Source organism: Mustela lutreola, chromosome 13, assembly GCF_030435805.1.
Source record: "Mustela lutreola isolate mMusLut2 chromosome 13, mMusLut2.pri, whole genome shotgun sequence".
NCBI classification, from domain to species: domain Eukaryota; kingdom Metazoa; phylum Chordata; class Mammalia; order Carnivora; family Mustelidae; genus Mustela; species Mustela lutreola.
Window position 1 is genome coordinate 61122426 of NC_081302.1, and position 20110 is coordinate 61142535.

At 35.8% G+C, this 20110-nt stretch overlaps 1 protein-coding gene across 1 annotated transcript in view; it reads right to left on the reverse strand.

Moving 5' to 3' along the window:
* KPNA3 (karyopherin subunit alpha 3) overlaps nucleotides 1-20110 on the reverse strand; it is a 102577-nt gene that overhangs the window by 13211 nt on the left and 69256 nt on the right. Inside the window, exons 5-10 of the mRNA XM_059144427.1 lie at nucleotides 19984-20036; nucleotides 19762-19857; nucleotides 16152-16237; nucleotides 13850-13936; nucleotides 13318-13487; nucleotides 11928-11972 (exon numbers count right to left, since the gene is read on the reverse strand). Of these exons, the coding sequence (XP_059000410.1) occupies nucleotides 11928-11972; nucleotides 13318-13487; nucleotides 13850-13936; nucleotides 16152-16237; nucleotides 19762-19857; nucleotides 19984-20036 (537 nt within the window). The remainder of the gene's footprint in view (nucleotides 1-11927; nucleotides 11973-13317; nucleotides 13488-13849; nucleotides 13937-16151; nucleotides 16238-19761; nucleotides 19858-19983; nucleotides 20037-20110) is intronic.

The following is a 20110-nucleotide window of genomic DNA, read 5'->3' on the forward strand; positions in this document are numbered from 1 at the left end:
TAAGTCAGTGCCTCCCAGAGAGCCTGAACAGCTGTGGAAGTTCTTCATTGGAGGTTTGAATTTTCAAATAACCAATGAGTTTGAGGAGCCATTCTGAGCAATGGGTAATGCTTACGGACTCTGTGGTGTTGAGAGATCCAAATACCACGTGCTCCAGAGGCTTTGGGTTTGTCACATATGCCCCTGTAGAGAAGGTGGATGCAGCCATGAACGCAAGGCCACACATGGTGGATGGAAGAGTTGTGGAACCAAAGAGGGCTATCTCAAGATTCTCAAAGACCTGGTGCCCACTAAACTGTGAAAAAGATTTTTGTTGATGGCATTAAAGAAGACACTGAAGAATATCATCTAAGAGATTCTTTTGAACAGTGTGGGAAAATTGAAGTGATTGAGATCATGACTGACCGAGGCAGTGGCAAAAAGAGGGGTTTTGCTTTTGTAACATTTGACTCTGTAGACCATGACTCTGTAGACAAGACTGTCATTCAAAAATACCATACTGTGAATGGCTACAACTGTGAAGTAAGGAAAGCCCTATCTAAAGCAAGAGATGGCTGGCTAGTGCTTCATCCAGCCAAAGAAGCTGAAGTGGTTCTAGAAACTTTGGAGGTGATTGTGGAGGTGGATTTGGTGGGAATGACAACTTTGGTAGTGGAGGGAACTTCACTGGTCAAGGTGGCTTTGGTGGCAGTCAAGGTGGTGGTGGATACGGTGGCAGTGGTGATGGCTGTAACAGATTTGGTAACGATGGAAGCAACTATGGAGGTGGCGGAAGCTAGAATGATTTTGGCAATCACAGCAATCAATCCTCAAATTTTGGACCCATGAAAGGAGGAAATTTTGGAGGCAGAAGCTCTGGCCCCTAACGCCAGTGGAGGCCAAAACTCTGCCAAACCACAAAACAAGGTGGCTATGGTGGTTCCAGCAGCAGCAGCAGCAGCAGCAGCAGCAGCAGCAGCTACGGCAGTGGTAGAAGGTTTTAATAACTGTCAGGAAACAAAGCTTAGCAGGAGAGGAAAGCCAGAAAAGTGACAAGGAAGCTACAGGTTACAACAGATTTGTGAACTCACCCAAGCACAGCGGTGGCAGGGCCTAGCTACTACAAAGAAGACCTGTTTTAGACAATACTCAGGGGGCAAGGACTGTATTTGTGACTAATTGTATAACAGGTTATTGTAGTTTCTGTTCTGTGGAAATTGTAAAGTATTCCAACAGAGGGTTTTAATGTAGTGTTTTTTTTGTACCCATGCTGCTGATTGCTAAATGTAAGAGTCTGATCATGACCTGGATAAATGTATCTTCAAAAAAAAAAAAAGAGTCCCAAGAGAAGTGGAGCTGAAAAATATTTAAAGAAATAATGGCATAAAATTTCCTAAATTTGGCAAAAGATAAGCAGATTCAAAAAGGGGAGAATGGGGCAAGAGAAAAGAAAGCAGAATAAGCTCTTCAATTATTGTATAGGTATTAGACAGGAGTCAAAAAATACTATTTAAAACTGTCAAATCAGGGGCGCCTGGGTGGCTCAGTGGGTTAAGGCCTCTACCTTCGGCTCAGGTCATGATCCCAGGGTCCTGGGATTCAGCCGTGTCGGGTTTTCTGCTCAGCAGGGAGCCTGCTTCCCTTCCTCTCTCTCTGCCTACCTGTGATCTCTGTCTGTCAAATAAATAAATAAAATCTTAAAAAAAAAAAAAAAAACACATGAAAAAAACCCACCAAAAACTGTCAAATCAGATAGTAGAAGAAAAGGGCATTTTAAAGGTCTAAGTATGAAGGTAACATTAGAACAAAAACAAAGTTTTCTAAATACCAAAATAAGAAAAAAAGCATACTAAATAAAAAATCAAACACACATTAAATACTATACAAAATAATGTGACAGAGTTGAAACTAAACATATCAAACAATATGAATAGGATTAACTCACCTATAAACAATAAAAAGATTCTTAAATTGGCTCCCAAAACAGAACCCAGTTCTATGCTGTGTACAAGAGACACATCTAAAATTAAGTAATTCAAAAAGGCTAAAAATAAAAGAACAATAAATAGTGCATAGAAGTAAAGTTAAAAATCTAGATGAAATGAATTAATTTCCTAGGATAACAGTTTACAAAAAATTGACCTCAGAAAAGAGAGACAGTTTAAGCAAGATAATTTCCATAGCAAAGATAAAGAAAATCATCAAGGAATTAACCCACAAAGTACTAAGACCCAAAAGTTTCAAGGGCAACACTACCATTCTTCAAAGATCAGATAGACCCAATGTTATATAAATTGTTGTAGAGCATAAAAAAATAAAGTACCATAATGTTAATACCTAAACTTCAATAAAAAGCAATAAAAACATGATATTAATGCCTCATAAAGATAGCACAAAAGTAAAACTACAGACCGGTATCACTTACGTGAATACTGGTACAAAAATTCTAAATAAAACATTAGCAAACAGGATCCCAAACCACACTAAGAAAGCAATGTATGATGATCAGGTGGAATTGTTTAAGAAATGCAAAGGGTCGCCTGGGTGGCTCAGTTGGTTGAACATCTGACTCTTGGTTTCAGCTCAGGTCATGATCTTGCAGTCATGAGATCAAGTCCTGCATGGCACTCCATGCTCAGTGGGGAGTCCACTTGGGATCTTCTCTCTCTCTCCCTCTGTCCCTCCCCCACCATGTTCTCCTAGCTGCCTAAAATCAACCAATCAATCAGTATTAAAAAAAGAAAAAAAAAAAAGAAATGCAAAGATGGTTCAATTTTAGAAATATCATCAATATGTCACATTAACCAATTTAAGGAGAAAAACCCTGGTTATCTCCACAAACACTGAAAAATTCAACACCCATTCCTTCTTTTAAGGGGGTATGAGGGGGAGAGGGAAAGAGAGAAATTTAGGCAGGCTCCAGACCCAGTGGGAAGTCTGACTCAGACCTCAGTCTCAAAACCCTGAGATCAAGACCAGAGTAGAAATCAAAAGTTAGAAACTTAACTGACTGAGCCACCCAGATGCCCCTCAATACCCATTCTTTTTAAAGATTTTTATTTATTTATTTGACAGAGAGAGATCACAATTAGGCAGAGAGGCGGGCTCCCTGCTGAGCAGAGAGGCCAATGTGGGGCTCGATCCCAGGACTCTGGGATCATGACCTGAGCCGAAGGCAGAGGCTTTAAGCCACTGAGCCAGCCAGGTGTCCCTCAATACCCATTCTTTTTTTTTTTTTTTTTTTTTTTTTTTTTAGATTTTATTTATTTATTTGACAGAGAGAAATCACAAGTAGAAGGAGAGGCAGGCAGAGAGAGAGAGAGAGGGAAGGAGGCTCCCTGCTGAGCAGAGAGCCCGATGTGGGACTCGATCCCAGGACCCTGAGATCATGACCTGAGCCAAAGGCAGCGGCTTAACCCACTGAGCCACCCAGGCGCCCTCAATACCCATTCTTGATGTCAACACTCATAACAGGATTTTATGGATATTCGCTTAACATAATAAAAAAATCTATTAACTTAGGAAACAAATTTGATTCAACAAAAAGAAGAGATTGATAAATTTGTTTACATAAAAAGCAAAAAGTCTGCATAGCAAAATATATCAATGTCAAAAGACAAATTAGGAAAGTATCTGAAATATGTACCACAAAATAAAGAGCTAATACCCTTAATATATAAAGAACTCTTGAAAGCTAAGGAAAAAGAACAAAAATCTGATAGAAAAACAGGCAATAAATGAAAACAGGCTATTTGCAAAGATGTAAAAATGGCCCTTAAATACATGAAATCATGTCCAACTTCACTTATTTAAAAAATGCAAATTAAAACTGATACACAGTTTTTTACCTATCAGACTGGCAAAAATTAAAAATGTGACATCACATTCTATTTGCAAGCCTATGGAGAAAGTCATTTTTGTATGATGCTGTTGGATAATACAAAACACAGCCTCTAAGACAAGGAATTTGGGCAGTATGTAACAAAATTATAATGCATTCTCCTAGCAATCCTGTTTCTAGGGATTTATCTTCAAGAGTATCTCCAATAATATGAAAATACACAGGATTATTTAATGCTATGTTATTTATATTTGCAAAATTCAGGAAATAGTCTGAATACCTATCCATAATAGTGTGTTTGAATAAATCATGTTCACAAAACTGGTTGACTTGGCCTGTATTTTAGGAGGCTGTTAAATAAAATGTAACCTTTTTTCCCATCATGTGGCACATACTATTGGCAGAAGACCACTTTTTTCTAATATTCAGATACCTAGAAAAATGAAATATTTAAGGTTTCTAAGCTGAGGCCAATTAATAATTTTCAGTGGGCTCTCCACAACAATATCTGAAAAACTGGTAGGGTAAGGTAAGCTACAGCTAAGTCCTAGGTCTCCTGAAAGTGCAGACACTTCCAGTCTCCCTTTAATTTTGTTTGGTAATATAACTGGGTCTTCAGTGAAAATTTCATTTTATGTAAAATAATTTTTGTATTTAATTTTTGAAAAGAGAGAGAGAGAGAGAGCACATGAGTGCGCATGGATGTGCAGGAGCAAAAGGAAGGGCAGAGGGAAAGCGAGTGAGAATCTTAAGCAGGTTCCACACCCAGTGCAGCGCCTGAAGCAAAACTCAATCTCAGGACCCTGAGAACACAACCTGAGCCAAAATCAAGAGTTGGGACGCTTAACCAACTAAGCCACCAAAGCTCCCCTGAAAATTCTGTATTAAAAAAGTTCTAAAAACTTTAAAATTCACAGCACACAATTATCAGGCCACTCTAGCTTCTGTTTTTTTTTTTTTTTTAAAGATTTTTTTTTAATGTATTTATTTGACAGAGAGAAATCACAAGTAGATGGAGAGGCAGGCAGAGAGAGAGAGAGGGAAGCAGGCTCCCTGCTAAGCAGAGAGCCCAATGCGGGACTCGATCCCAGGACCCTGAGATCATGACCTGAGCCGAAGGCAGCGGCTTAACCCACTGAGCCACCCAGGCGCCCCTAGCTTCTGTTTTCATCAAAGTTTGCTTTTTTCCTGGATAGAGCTCCTGCTCTTACAGGCTAACAACGAGCGCTCTATGTCTCTGATGCTTGTAATTTTACTTTTTGTTGCCTTTTCCCATGAAAGCTGCTTCTGTTATCTTACACCTTCCCCCCTACTATTCTTTTTTCTCGGTTTTCCCTTTTTCTTGATTTCAATGCTAAACTATCTGGGTTTTACAGTGACTACTAGTCAATGAGTATATTCTTCCAGCTAATCATTTGATTAATGATGTGCCAACAAAGTCTTCAGTAATCCTGGGCTATTTTATTTTTCACTATGCATGCCTGTTTTTTCTCTGCTAGAAAAGCTTTAAAAGTTTTTACTTCAGCTAGTATATCAGATACTCAAGACTGCTAGAAAGCTGATCTCTAGAAACACAATAGAGGGCATATATGCACAAATGCAAAAGACTGACAACCCTACATGGTTCTGAGATAATAATCTTGAAAACTGGCATATGAACCAAACAAAAATCTCCAGCAACTCCAAGTCTTCCAATAAGAATAAGCTCAGCTCAAAGACCTTCACTGATCTTTGTCACCTCCAATAAATATGCTAACAAAAAATGTCCTGTTAGGCACTGTTACAGAAGACTGCTATTAACATGTATAGCATTTCCTAGAAGATTAGGTATCCGTGGAATGTCTATGGAATGTCAAATTCACACATGCTTCAGAGCTAACTTGGGTTACAAGTGTGTACTTCTACTTTATCCTTATATGCAGCAATGGGTAACTTAGAAGACTAGGGGTACTCACATCCTACACATTCCAAAGAAGGACCTGCCCTTGATTAGCTCCTTTGAGATAACCTCTACACTTTTGGATTATCCTGTCTGATTACACTGTATACCTGAGATCTTGGGCAAATAGTTTATGTAACGATGTGATTTTATGTTGAATATCTCTTTTAGTTTGAAGTTGTGAGCGACACTGTATCAGTTTGTCCTCTAGAGGGGATGGAGAACTGAGTAGGTAAAGACAGTAATGCAGGCTGTTCATGCTTATATGACTGATCCCCCAATAAATACCCTGCACACCACAGTTCAGGAGATTCCTCGTTAGCAGTATTTCATGTGTTCATATGTGTCACTCATGGCTACTGGGAAAATATAGCACTGTCCTTACAACTCTACTGGGGGAGGAGAACTGGAAGCTTGTAACTGGTTTCTCCTAAACTCTGCCCTCTGCCTTTTGCCTTTGTTGATTTTAATCTTGTGAAATACTAAGAGATATATATATATATATACACACACTAAGATATATATATATATATATATATATATACACACACACACACACACACATACACCCCCCCACACACATACATATACAGTATAAATATATTTATATATATAAGTGACTATCCCTGGCACTGTGTCCTGGCACAGAGCTCCTAAAACTAATTTCTGATGCAGTAAGAGCAATAGGAACACCTCTTGTTCTAGTATCTGACTTTGACCCTGTCCCTGACACAGGACTCCTAAACTCTTATAAACTCCTAAGTAGTAAGAGAACTAGGAGCATCTTTTGTTCTATTTAGATGACTCTGGGTAGGCTCTTGGATGGATACTGGTTGCCAGAAAGACCAAGCCCTGATTAGAAATTTGGAGTTTTCAGCCCTATCCAGAGAGGGGAGAGGGGCTGGAAATTGAGTTAATAATGGATCACGCCTAATGAAGAAACCTGCATAAAAATCCCAATAGTACAAAATTCAGTGAGCTTCCTGGATAGAGCTCCTGCCCTTAGGGACCTCCTAGATCTTGCTCTTTGTATCTCTTCACCTGTATCCTTTATCATCTCCTTTAATAAACCAGTGAATGTGTTACCCTGAGTTCTGTGGGCCACTTTAACAAATTAACCTAACTGAACTCAAGGACAGGGTTGTTGGAACTTCCTATCTATAGCCAGTTAGTCAGAAGCACAGGTGACAATCTGGGCTTGCAACTAGCATCTGAAGTGTGAGTGCTGGGGTGGGGGTGGGGGACCTGAGAGAAATGAATGCTTAACCTGTGGGATCGGATACTCTTTCTAGGTAGACCGTGTCACAATCAAATTAAATTATAGGGTACCCAGATGGTATCACAGAGATTTGCCTTTTGTTGTGGGGAAAACCCCTATACATCTGGCAACCAGACTTGTCGGAAGGAAGCAGTCCATGTGAGTAGTAAAGGAGAACATACAGAGGATGAACACACAGATGGGAAGGGCTGGGATTTTCCCTATATAGGAAGGAAAAAAACTTGAAGTTTTTCCTAAATGAATCTGTATCCTTTTGCTGTAATAAACAATAAGCATGAGTGTAACAGTTTTCTGTGACTCTTTCTAGCAGTTCATTGAACTTGAGGGTGGTCTCAGGGATCCCTGACACGCTTATCATCAAGTGTTACTAACAATCAAGTCTCCACAATAACCAATCTGCTACAACTGATTAATTTCATTTGCACCAGCAATACAATAAGCTAGATTTGTACCAAACGTTAGGTAACACTCAAAATTGTCTAGGCATGTTAAGCCATGGATGAACAACTTTGAAAAGGGCAGGCAAACCAAATGCTACAGAGTTACTGCAACTGCAAATTAACTTTAAGAAGCACACTAACTGCAATCCGTGCCCTCCTTAATACCCACCGCCAGGCTCACCCATCCCCCTACTCCTTTTCCCTCTAAAACCCCCAGTTTCAAAGTCCACAGTCTCTCATGCTTCGTCTCTCTTTGGATTTCTCCCAATTCACTTTTCCTTTCCTTCTCCTAATGTCCTCCATGTTATTCCTTATCCTCTACAAGTAAATGAAACTATATGGTAATTGAATTTCTCTGCTTGACTTATTTCACTCAGCGTAATCTCCTCCAGTCCTGTCCACGTTGATGCAAAAGTTGGGTATTCATCCTTTCTGATAGAGGCATAATATTCCATTGTATATATGGACCATATCTTCTTTATCCATTCATCTGTTGAAGGGTATCTCAGCTCTTTCCACTTTGGCTATTGTGGACATTGCTGCTATGAACACTGGGGTACATAAGGCCCTTCTATTTACTACATCTGTATCTTCGGGGTAAATACCCAGTAGTGCAATTGCCAGGTCATAGGGCACTGGGTGTTATACATAAACAATGAATCTTGGAACACTGCATCAAAAACTAATGATGTATTTTATGGTGACTAACATAACGCAATAATAAAATAAAAAGAAATACACTAACTAAAGAGCAATAAACGAAGACTGACCTGAATCAGTCCAGATTTTGTCTCTAGTACTGTCAATATTTAGTTTTTCTTCTAATATCACATAGGCATATTGCAATCCATAAACCAACTAATTATCTCTATGCCCCAACCCAGCTTCCTCAGCATTCTCACTAGTCACTGTCTCATCAATCAAGTCACTCCCACTATTTCATTCCTCTGCCTGCTCTTTTTGATTTCAGTTGTGCCCTACACCTTAAAACTCAAACTAGAAAGATAGGTATGACTTCCTCTTTTCTTACCACCCATATAAAACCCAGCAAATTTCTAGAGTCTTATCTTTCTGAAACATTTCTAGAGTCTTAGCTTCTTCATATCTAAGTTCTAGTACTGGTGCTAATCTTTTCTCATCCACACCAGAAAATCACCACCGATGTGTCTTCCCAACTCCAACTTCCCCCTAAAATCTACATTCCACTTAATGATATGAATCATTAAACCAGAATACAAATTAGACCATTATTCTTTGGTTTGCGATCAGCTACATAAAAAGGACATATGGCCCTTAAGGTGGTATATAAGATGCTGTGTGATTCAGACACTGCTAAATTTCTGTTGTATTTCCCCCCATTCTTTGTTTTTATAATTTATTCTTCCATCTATCTAGTTTTAACAACTGCTTTGCTGGCTCCCTTGATGTCACTACTCAAATGCAGAGCATTTCTTAGAATTCAACTTTTAGCCCTTTTTCCATATTTTCATGAACCCCTTAAATACTGATAAATCTCAAGTCTATACTGAGTTTTCCTTCTTAGAATACTGCTATGGAGGAACTGAAAGTAAATCAGAATCAATGTATCTGCCCTACAATAGACTCATCAACCTTCTCTACCAGTCTCATCCTTTTGCTTTACTCCTTCTGATGGTTATGGCATTATTATCCATGTGGACTGCTAAATTAGAAACCAAAGTAATTTTTACTTTTCCTTCAATTCGATCCTTTCCTCTCAAAATTCTACTTATTTTATCTCTTAACACCCAAACTTTTCCTCTCTTAATCATTACTATTTCTAACTTAGACCTTCCTTCTTTAAACCAATTATGATGGTAAAATAAGCCCCTACTTACATTCATACCTTCCCCATTCCAAACCCTGCATACCTCTTCTCAGTTATCTGACCATAACAGATATAAGCACATCACTCCTCTATTTAAAAATCTTCAATGACTCTCCACTGATCACAAGATAAAGCCAAAACTGTTCAACACAGGATTGAAAACCCTGCAACTTAACTCCCCAGCAAATGTGTTGGGTTACTAACTATCTGTATTCTCCAAACCCTCCAAGTTTGCTCCTGAGTCTTTCTTATCTTTCCTCATATGCTTGAAATGACTTTTCAACTTGACAAAGTACTACTTGTCCCAGCTGAATGACATTACATAATTTAACTATCTGCCTCTTTTAACAAAATTTTAAGAGGGAGATAATGATGGTACCAATCTCATTTTAATAAAGAATAAATGAGTTAACATATGAAAAGTGCTTAAAGTAATGCCCCGCACATTTTCAACCCTTAATAAATGTTAGCTATTAAAATAATCCATCTTTGTTACCCCAGTTGCCACTACTACCACCACCTTTCTCCACATGATACTAGTTTCAAATGTTACTTTCTCAGTGAAGCTTTCTGGTTGCCAGAGAGAACATGCACTCTCATAATTAGCATTTTGGTCATTTCTCTATTTCACTTTTACTCTGTTTTCACACCATATTCTGTATTTATGGAATCATGTTATAAAAAACGCACAGGGCAGGGACATAGTTTCAAGTCTCAGCTTTGGCTCTTATTTATCATATTGGCCCTTAGGTTATTTTACTTTACTGAATTTTAAACTCTTAAATAAAATAGGAGAATAAAACTTATCACATAAGGATACAGTAAGGTAAAAGGAAATTACAGTAACAGATTCAGCATAGCAAGTTGTCAACAAAAAGTTCATTCCTTCCAACTCTTTTTACCTGCTACTAATGTAAAGGTCTTAGAAGGCAGGGTCTCTATGTCTTTTTTATCTTTGAGCCTACAATTCAAAGCACAATTTAGGCTTAAGTGGTTAATCCATGAGTATTTATTCAACTCAACAAATATACCTGTAACTCAATACCCCTGGCTTTCAAATAAAGATCATCAATAGATGGTAGAAGATTTCATCTGGCTGTAATCAATTCCATAATGTCCTGGGGTAAAAGTCTTGGTGCCAATACCAGATATTTTGTTTATTTTACCTATAATCTTGCGGTTGGAATGCTTAGAAATAAATTTAGCAACAAATACATTTTGTGATATAATTTTACTCCTTCTTGCTGTTAAGATAGTTACTACGTTTTTCACTTTTACTAAGTCACGTTTATATTCATTTAAAAAATAGAACAGTATATGTCTAAACAGCTTTCACTTAGTTTTTATGACATTTCAGGCTAATATGGCACAAATGACAAGTTATTTAGTTGCAAAAACATTCCTTCCTAAGAGCTTAAAGTTCTAAAATGAGCAAAAGAAATGTGGTTCAATGTTAGCAATGTTAGCAAATGCATTTTCTTCATGCCAGTGATAAATCACACACATAGCTCTGGGAAACACATACATTTTTATTATATGTGTATGTAAACAAAGACAGCATTATAAAAACAGAAACATACAGCAAATCAGAAAGATCTTAGCCAGAACAAGAGAAGTCAAATCAATGCGAGATGAACACTAACTAAATTTATTCATTATTTTACTCCATGGAAAAATAACATTTTGCTTTGCTACATTAAGGGGAGTTTTCAGATTATTTAATAAAAAAAAAATCTGCAAGAATACACATAGTAAATTGTTAACTATATCTCACATAATGACCAAATCACCTGAAAATGCCTTTGCATTTAAACTTAAAAAGAATACTTGATATTCTTCAATACTATATACCTCCAAAGGTTGTCCTGGGAGGCAGTGTAGTTTCACACAAAGCAGATAAAATCTGCCATTGGAAGATCTCAATTTTTTTTTGTTTTGTTTTGTTTTTGTTTTTTAAGAAGATCTCTGTTTTGAACATCAACTTTCTTATAAGCTCTTCAACCTTGGATGAATCATTTAATCTTTCCCTGAAGCCCAGTTTCTTATTCTATAGAATGATGGCATAATATCAATCCTATTAAAAGTATCAAAAGAGATTTATTTTTTTAAAAGATTTATTTACTTGAGAGAGACAAAGAGAGAGAGAGAGCAAGAGGGGGGATGGAGAGGGACAAGCAGACTTAGGGCTAAGCAGGGAGACCAATGTAGAACCCAACTGAGGTCTCAATCCCATGACCCTGCCATCATTGCCTTAGCCAACATCAAGAGTTGGACTCTTAACCAGCTAATAAGGTTTAAAGAAATATGAAGGTGCTTTATAAAGTTTTTACCACTTTATAAATATTGATACTTAAAATAATATGAGTGACACAGATAAATAATTACATATGTGAGATTTCTCTGAAGTTTACATTTTTACTATCTGGATGATTTAAGATATAAAGTTAATATAATCTTAATTCTATTTCTGAAAAAGGTTAACATTATGGAAGATTCACAAGTTAGTAAAATACATGCTGACACTTACAAAAGTCTAAAAAGTAAATAACCCTTCCAGTCCCATCAAGAGCAAAATCCCAAATCTAAGATTCTACTTTACTTACGTTTATGTCTGTATGATATATGAGGACACATAATGCTGGCAAAATCTGAGGAAAGAAGATAAACAATAAATAATACCAGAGTTGATGAATATGTCTTTGTAAAAATGAATAACTGTGATACAAAAAGCAGTAAATATTGCTTGCAAAGCAAGAAAAGACAACGTTAAATTTGTTTAAATCTCTATTAGGAAAGTGAAAATCTGATTTCAGTTCAATCTGAAAAAACCAAGAACATAGTTCAGATATTCAATTAAAATATCCAAGTAAGTCTGGCAGAGATTAATGTACCTTAAAGGAAAAACAGTTGTTTTCTGTAACCTTCTTTCTAACATATAATGTCAAGTGGAAAGAATGAAGATGCAATTATACAATACAGCTAACTAAAAAAAAAGCTGTTTTTTTTCTGGTAAAGATTTTATTTTTAAGTCATCTCTATACTCAACGTGGGGCTCAAACTTACAACCACAAGATCAAGAGTCACATGCTTTATTGACTGAGACAGTCAGGTGCCCCTAAAAAAGGGCTATTCTTAAAAATGTCATCTCACTTACCTGCTTAAAGAATAAGATAAGATTTTATTTAAATAGCTACTTCAGTCAAATTAAAGTTTCTGATTTCAGATTTAATCAAGAAAATTATAACCAGCACAAGTATATAGTTTGCTGAATTCAGGCCTTACCTATCCTTTTTTAATCTGGGAGGGAGGAAGTGGGGATGTGAGGGAATCACACTAAGTACCCTGTCTCTAACAGCAAAACACAGAAACTGGGGAAGATGTCTATTACAAAGGTTCACAGTTAATATTTTTTGAGAGTCAAGTGATTAAAGATTGCATAGGATTTTTCAAAAACTTAAAATACTCAGATCCATTTACAACTTAAATGTAGATAGAAAAGTTTTTACTTTGTTTTAATTTGTAGATTTAACACAAAATATGTCACACATTTAAGAACACTGATTTTGTCAGAAATCTAGAGAAATTTCAATTGGACTTAATATAAATTCATTCGAGAACATTTGCATGTAAATACACCAGTTTTATTTGTAGCAATCCCCCCCCTTTTTTTTTAGTAATAAACCAACAATGCAATGTAGTAAAAAAAAACCTCTGAGATTTGGTTTTCTCCTTTTGTATTTTTCTTTTTGAAAGTTGTTTTTTCATGAAAATCGTCAATAAAAAGTAAGAATTAGGGTGGATGAACATTTTGTGAGATGCCATAAGACACTCAACTTTCATTTCACGGGAGTCAAAAATTAAATACGATGTTACTTCAAAGATCTCATACTTGCAATGAAGTTAAGTATATGCATTATTTCATTCCCTGAATGAAAATCTAAAGCATAAACATAGGGAAAATATACCATCTGGGCTTTGCAATTCTTCATTTACCTCCTGAACTGTCTCCATAGGCGGTGGGGGGTCCTTATTCCTGCAGAGATTGACAATGACCCATGTGACGTTCCGAAGGAAGGTGATGGGAATGGAGGGATTGATGAAGGACAGAAGAGGTTTGACAACTCCCAGTGATATGACATAATCTCTACATTGAGGACCATCACCTACAGAAATGAAAATTGTATTTAAAAAAAAATTACATTCAGGATGAGAAAGTCTGAAATGTATGCAATGGCTCATGTTGGGACACTGATGTTCTATGTTTCCTCACCATTAGTCAAGGGCATCAAGTGTTGCTCTTTCTCTAGATTTTGATTTGGAAAACACAAATTTAACCTACAAATCCTGATAGCAAATTGCATTATCTGTTTCAAGAGGTACCATCTTAAGTTAGTATTTATGAAGAAGAAGATAGTCAACCACGTTAAAATTAGAGGAAACATAGGATGTAATGGCTATGCCAATGTAGGAAAAAAGTTAATTAAGATTCTTAATTCGAGTCTTTTTAAACCTAAATCCAACTTACCTATAATGTTTCCCAAAGCCCATACTGCTTGTTCACAAACATTCTGATGTGGTGAATGGAGAAGTCTCAAAAAAAGAGGTACGGCATCTATAATAAAAACAAATATTGATACTGCAAAATGTTTAAGAGTTTATAGATTTCAGACTAAATAAGTTGATAAAATATACAGAGCCTGGGATACTATGGTTACCCAATTACAGTTCATTGAATGAAAAGATGTGGCAAATAACGTTACCATAAAAAACGTTCATTTTAGTATTTTCCCCTAGTAATATTCAAGTAACACACTTACTGAAAAGATTTACAAGTTACTATTATATATCATTAACTAAAAGAAAACAGCAGCAGGAAATTTTTCCTTTAAGGCATTAAAAAAAAAAAAAGATTCCCTCCAAACACATAAACTTCATAGAATATAATACTTCAGTCAGTATGATCCCAATTGCTGATATGGGAGTTTATCTAAAGAACTAATCATTCCCCTATCTGGTTTATCTTATAAATTAAAATAATTTATCATTATAATCTTTACTCTTTACATAATTTACACATTAATATAAGTGTAATGTAAAACACTGGTATCACACTCACTCCAGGTAGGAAACTAAATATAAACTAGATCACTTTTTCTTAAATTTCAATCAACTGTGTACTACTTCCAGGATTTTTTGTTGTATCTCTGCACTACCTGGATTATTTACTTAATACTTTTTTTTTTTTTTTTAAAGATTTATTTATTTATTTGACAGAGAGAGATCACAAGTAGGCAGAGAGAGAGAGAGAGAGGAGGAAGCAGGCTCCCTGCCGAGCAGAGAGCCCGATGCGGGACTCGATCCCAGGACCCCGAGATCATGACCTGAGCCGAAGGCAGCGGCCCAACCCACTGAGCCACCCAGGCGCCCCTATTTACTTAATACTTAAACTAAAATCAACTTTTAACAGCTTTATTGAGATATAATTTATATACATATATCTGTTTAAGTACATAATTCAGTGATTTTTAGTGTTTATACAGAGTTGTACAGTTATCGCTACAATTTAATTTTACATGTCCTTTAACCCCAAAAGAATGCCATATATCCACAGCAGTCCTATTGCCCACTCCTCCAGCTTTAGGCAGCCATTTAATTTGCTTTCTGTCTCTATAGATTTTCATATTTTAGACATTTTATACAAATGAAATTGTATTAAAATGTGGGGTTTTTTTCTGGTTTGGCTTCTTTATTTAGCATAGTGTTTTTGAAGGTCATGCATATATAGCACGTATCAACGTTTCATTCTTTTTTCTTGCTGAATAGTATTCTATTATAGAACACAATCTGTTCATCTACTTCTATCAGTTAATGGATACTGGGATTACTTCCACATTTGTGTTATTATACAAGTCTTTGTGTGGACATGTTTTCATATCTGTTGGGTCCACCTAATAGTGGCACTGCTAGGTCATATGGTAACTCTATGATTAGTCTTTTGATAAACTGTTTCTCCAGAGAAGCCACACCATTGCTACCAGCAATGTGTAAGTTTCAACTGACTTCACATCAGTAATTTAGCTAATTTTATCACCTCTATAAATAGAAGACCAGTATCATTTACCACTATCACAAACAGAAAGTAACCAAAAAATTAAAAATGCAAATAAAACACTGTTACTAAATTATACCTCCTTGCCTTTATTAAAGGTTTTTGTCTAAAACCTGCTACCTTTCTGGTACAACTAATACCTAACTGGAAACGTTCTCCTTTGAAATATCTGAAAAAGACTGGTATTTTCACTAACTGATTCAATGTAATTTATTGCTGTATCATATACTACTTATCATTAAAATCATTTCCAGGGACACCTAAAGCCAGATTTCTTAACCTACATGTTAAGAGTTCTTGGGAACATCAAATTTTTTCAAAGGTTTTTTTTTTTTTTTTTGTCAGTTTGGATCAACACACGAATCATAGTTAGCCCATCCTGAGGTGGGCAAAATTTTAAAAATGTATGTTACAAGTTATAAGGCCTAAGTTACTCAGCACGTTGGAGGTACTAGAAACAGAAAATATAAAACCTGTTGTTAGGAGATGGTCTCTACCCAAAAAGATAAAACTTAGTTCACTTTTTAGTAGCCACAATTAAAAATTATTTAGTGATAGATTAATGATAGCTATGGGAAAGATATCAACCATCAAAAGAAACTCATAAAATTCACTAGTTTAAAATGTTGTAAAAAAATTCAGTCTTTACAATAAAACTCCACTTCCTTGCCTTTATTTTTTAAAAACTCCCAGCAAGTAAGGATGTTGATTTACTTACTAGACTGTACAACAGCTTGAGTCTGTGCAGAAGTTCCTGATGCTATATTAGTTAACGCCCAAGCAGCTTCAAACTGTAATGAAGGGCTGTAAAACACAATAAAAAATCTTGAGACACAGTAACTACCAGTTAAATTTAGGACCCACAAACCTATATGGTTATTCTTTACCCTGTCCTTGAATTTCATCTTGTTATATCCAATCGGCTACTGTCTCACTAGCTTCCAAAGTCAGACAATATAAACCTACTTGTTTATCCCCACTGGTAGTCACAACATTTAGCCAGTCCTTATTTTCTTTGACTCCTTCCTTTCCCGTAAACATCTAATCAAAAAGTCATGTTGATTTTACACCCTAAATATTTCTTTTATTTATAGCATCACTCTTAAAATCACTGTACTAGTTGAGGCCCTCGCCATTTCACTTGAATACTGTTATAGCCTCTAGACTGGTCTTAAAGTTGAGACCCCATCTGATCCACTACATCATATGCTTTACATACTGGAGATATTACAGGGTTGCATAATTTTACTGAAAAGATGAGATTTTTACAATTTAGCATTATGATAAAAGACCTCACACAGAAAGTGAAAACTCAACTAGATTTTCAGACAGATAAGGAAAGAAAGCCACTAACAGCTGGAAATACAAATAAAAGTATCATGGGTGGGATGACCATGATGTGTACAGGTGACAAGGAACAGATCAAGAGAGTGGAAGCTAAGAAAGCATGCAGAAATTTAACAGGGGATGAAACTGGAAAGGTTAGGTTATCAAGTATGTGTGTATGGTCAGGTGCTGGGGTGGTGAAGGGGAGTAGAACTCAAATCCCAAGGTTCAGAAGTTGGAATTTATTCTATAGACATACTAATATAGAGGGCTACTGAAAAGGAGTAAAGAAAATAATGCTGGAGTCCATGGTATGTAGAATGGATAAAAAAGGTTAAAGGCTGATGGAAAGTAAATTATATACATCGAGTTAGGATAGATGGCTGAAAGAATATAAGTTCCTTTAAACAGAATACCAAGGTGGGAGGGGGTATAGTGGGGAAAAACTGAGAGCCGAAGGTTAGGGACTTAGAAGAAAGCTCTATAAATATCAAAGAAAGTAAGGTTGTTAGTAACAAGGTTAGAGAAATCCAAGAAGGAAAAAGATTTTAAAGAGAATAAATGTCACAGACAGAACAAGCAGTGAGGTTAAAAAAAAAAAAAACCAGTAAGAAAATGGAGTAGCAGATAAGAACTACATGATGAATTTTGGTGAAGTCAGGGAATCAGAGGCAGAGAAGAAGCAAAAGGACAATAAGATCAAAGATGATGAGTTTATGTTGTTCTTGGCTGAAGAAGAAAGTGTTTTTGGGTTAATCTATTAAGCTAGTCCAGGCTGCTTGGCAAAATACTGGAAATTAGGGCCTTAAGTGAGTAAACAGTGAGATTTAAAAAATAAAATTATAAAGCAGGGAGTATTCTAAGATCACATTAAAAAAAAAAGAAAAAAAGAAGATATAGAAAAATAATGTGTAGTAAGTAAACAATAAATGAGCATTTACTGTAAGTTTGATACAGTAGTATTCTGTGTATATTATTTCCATTCCTTATAACTAATTTTTACTGATGAGGTATCTGAGGCTCAAAAGCCACTTGGTTTTTGGTCATAGCAAACTCTCCATTTAAACCAAAATCTATATGGCTCCAAAGTTAATGGGCTTTTATATGGTAACACAATTTCCCATGACAATTCCATAAAGTCAAATCTAAACAACCAACAATTTTGTTTTTGCTTTGGGTGGTAGTTGTACAGGCCTGTATATATTTAATCGTAATTTTTATATATATGCTGTATTTCAAAGACACACAGACACACACACACAACATGAGCCTATGCCAAAGGCTGGAATGTAAAGTAAAGAAAAAAAGATAAGGAGATCAAGGGAAGAAGGGAGTCCCTAAAAGTACAGGTAGAATAGACTGGTTTTTTTTTTTTTAAACGTTTAAAAAAAGATTATTTATTTATTTATTTATTTGACAGACAGAGATCACAAGTATGCAGAGAGGGGGGAGCAGGCTCCCTGCTGAGCAGAGAGCCCGATTCGGGGCTCGATCCCCGGATCCTGGAATCATGACCCGCGCCGAAGGCAGAGGCTTTAATCCACTGAGCCACCCAGGCGCCCCACAGACTGTTTTTTAAACAGCTGAAATAAAACGTATTTTTACTTAAATACTTGTTACAGAAAATACACATGATTACATAAAATAAGTGTTAAGCATTTTTGGAGGGATGGCTGTAGCACACAATGAAAGCAGAAGGAAGTATTAATAATAATAAATAAATAATAAAATAAAATAATAAATAATAAAAATCCCTTGTGGCAACATTTATATTTCACTGTTTTATCTAGTCAACTGAAAACTCTTTCGACAACATTTGGCAAAACACAGCAAATTTTAGTTTAAACGATCTCAAAAAAGCAAAAATTAGCATTTGTTTCAAAATATTTTGGGGTTCATGGGGCTCCTTGGTGTCTCAGTTAGTTAAGCCTCTGCCTTTGGCCTGGGTCATGATCCCAGGGTCCTGTGTTGGGCTCCCTGCTCAGCAGGGAGTCTGCATCCCGCTGCCCCCCCTGCCCCGCCCCCTTCTCCCTCTACCTGCCACTCCGCTTGCTTACTCTTTCTCACTTTAAAATAAATAAATAACATCTTTTTTAAAAAATTAATAAAATACTTTGGAGTTAAAACTTAGGTTCTTCTCCATTAATTCAAATTGATGAGTTTTAAGATACAGCACACTGGGATATCTCTTAAACATTAGCAGAAATGGGGCCACGCCTCAAAAGATACAAAGTAGTGTTTTTCCCTTTCTATTCTGGAAAAGTATAATCTGATTTTTAATTTACCACAAATAAAAACCATATTATTTAGACAAATAATCATGGTTGGAGTTCTATTAAAGATTTTGCAGAAGATCAGTGGATCAGCTGGAATATTCCCAGGGTAAGAGCCACTCAGTTCTGGAAACCATTCATGTTGACTCAGTCATAAGGTTAATCTATATATAGACTCATAAGCAAAGAATGACTCAAACACTATTTGGGTTGTTTTAAAATATTATTCAAAACAAAAACAAAATAAATAAAGACTATAAATATTTGAAGTAAGTTAGAATAGGCAATAAACATTAAGCTAAAATTTTCCTAGAAAATACACACATACTTCAAAAACTAAAAAAAAACCAAAAAACAAAACAAACAACAACAACAACAACAACAAAAAACCCCTTTAGGTCTTTTGAATATGATCATACAATTAGAAAGTTACATAAAAATATATGACAAATGAGGGGATATGGACATTGGGGAGGGTATGTACAATGACGAGTGCTGTGAAATGTATAAACCTGGCGATTCACAGACCCGTACTCCTGGGGATAAAAATACATTATATGGTTATTAAAAAAAAAAAAAAGATAAACATAACTATTAAGATGATTGTAAAAAAATGACAAATGAAAAACATAATAAATGCAAAACCTAACTGAACCCATTAATTAAATTATAATCCTAAATTTTCAGTTAACTAAAAATAAGTGAACAGAGACTCAAATCCATACTTACTTATCATCCCTTTCTAGACATTTGACTAGAATCGGTAAAATCCCAGATTTTATTAGGTCATCAATTGGTGGGTTTCTGTCACTGGATAATAGCTTTCTAAAAAAAGAAATATAAGAAATTAACTGCTATAATTTTCAAACTATGAACAGAAAAAACAACATATTACTTCTAGACTACCAGCTAAGACACCTACAATAACTCCCTGGACAAATTAGTATTTACCTTGCAGCCTGAACAGCACTTAACTGGACCACTGGGTTATCACTTGTGGCATTCTGTAACAGCAAATGTAAATTTAAGAAATTTTAAAAATATCAATTTAAAAATACTTCAAAGTGAGAATTATATT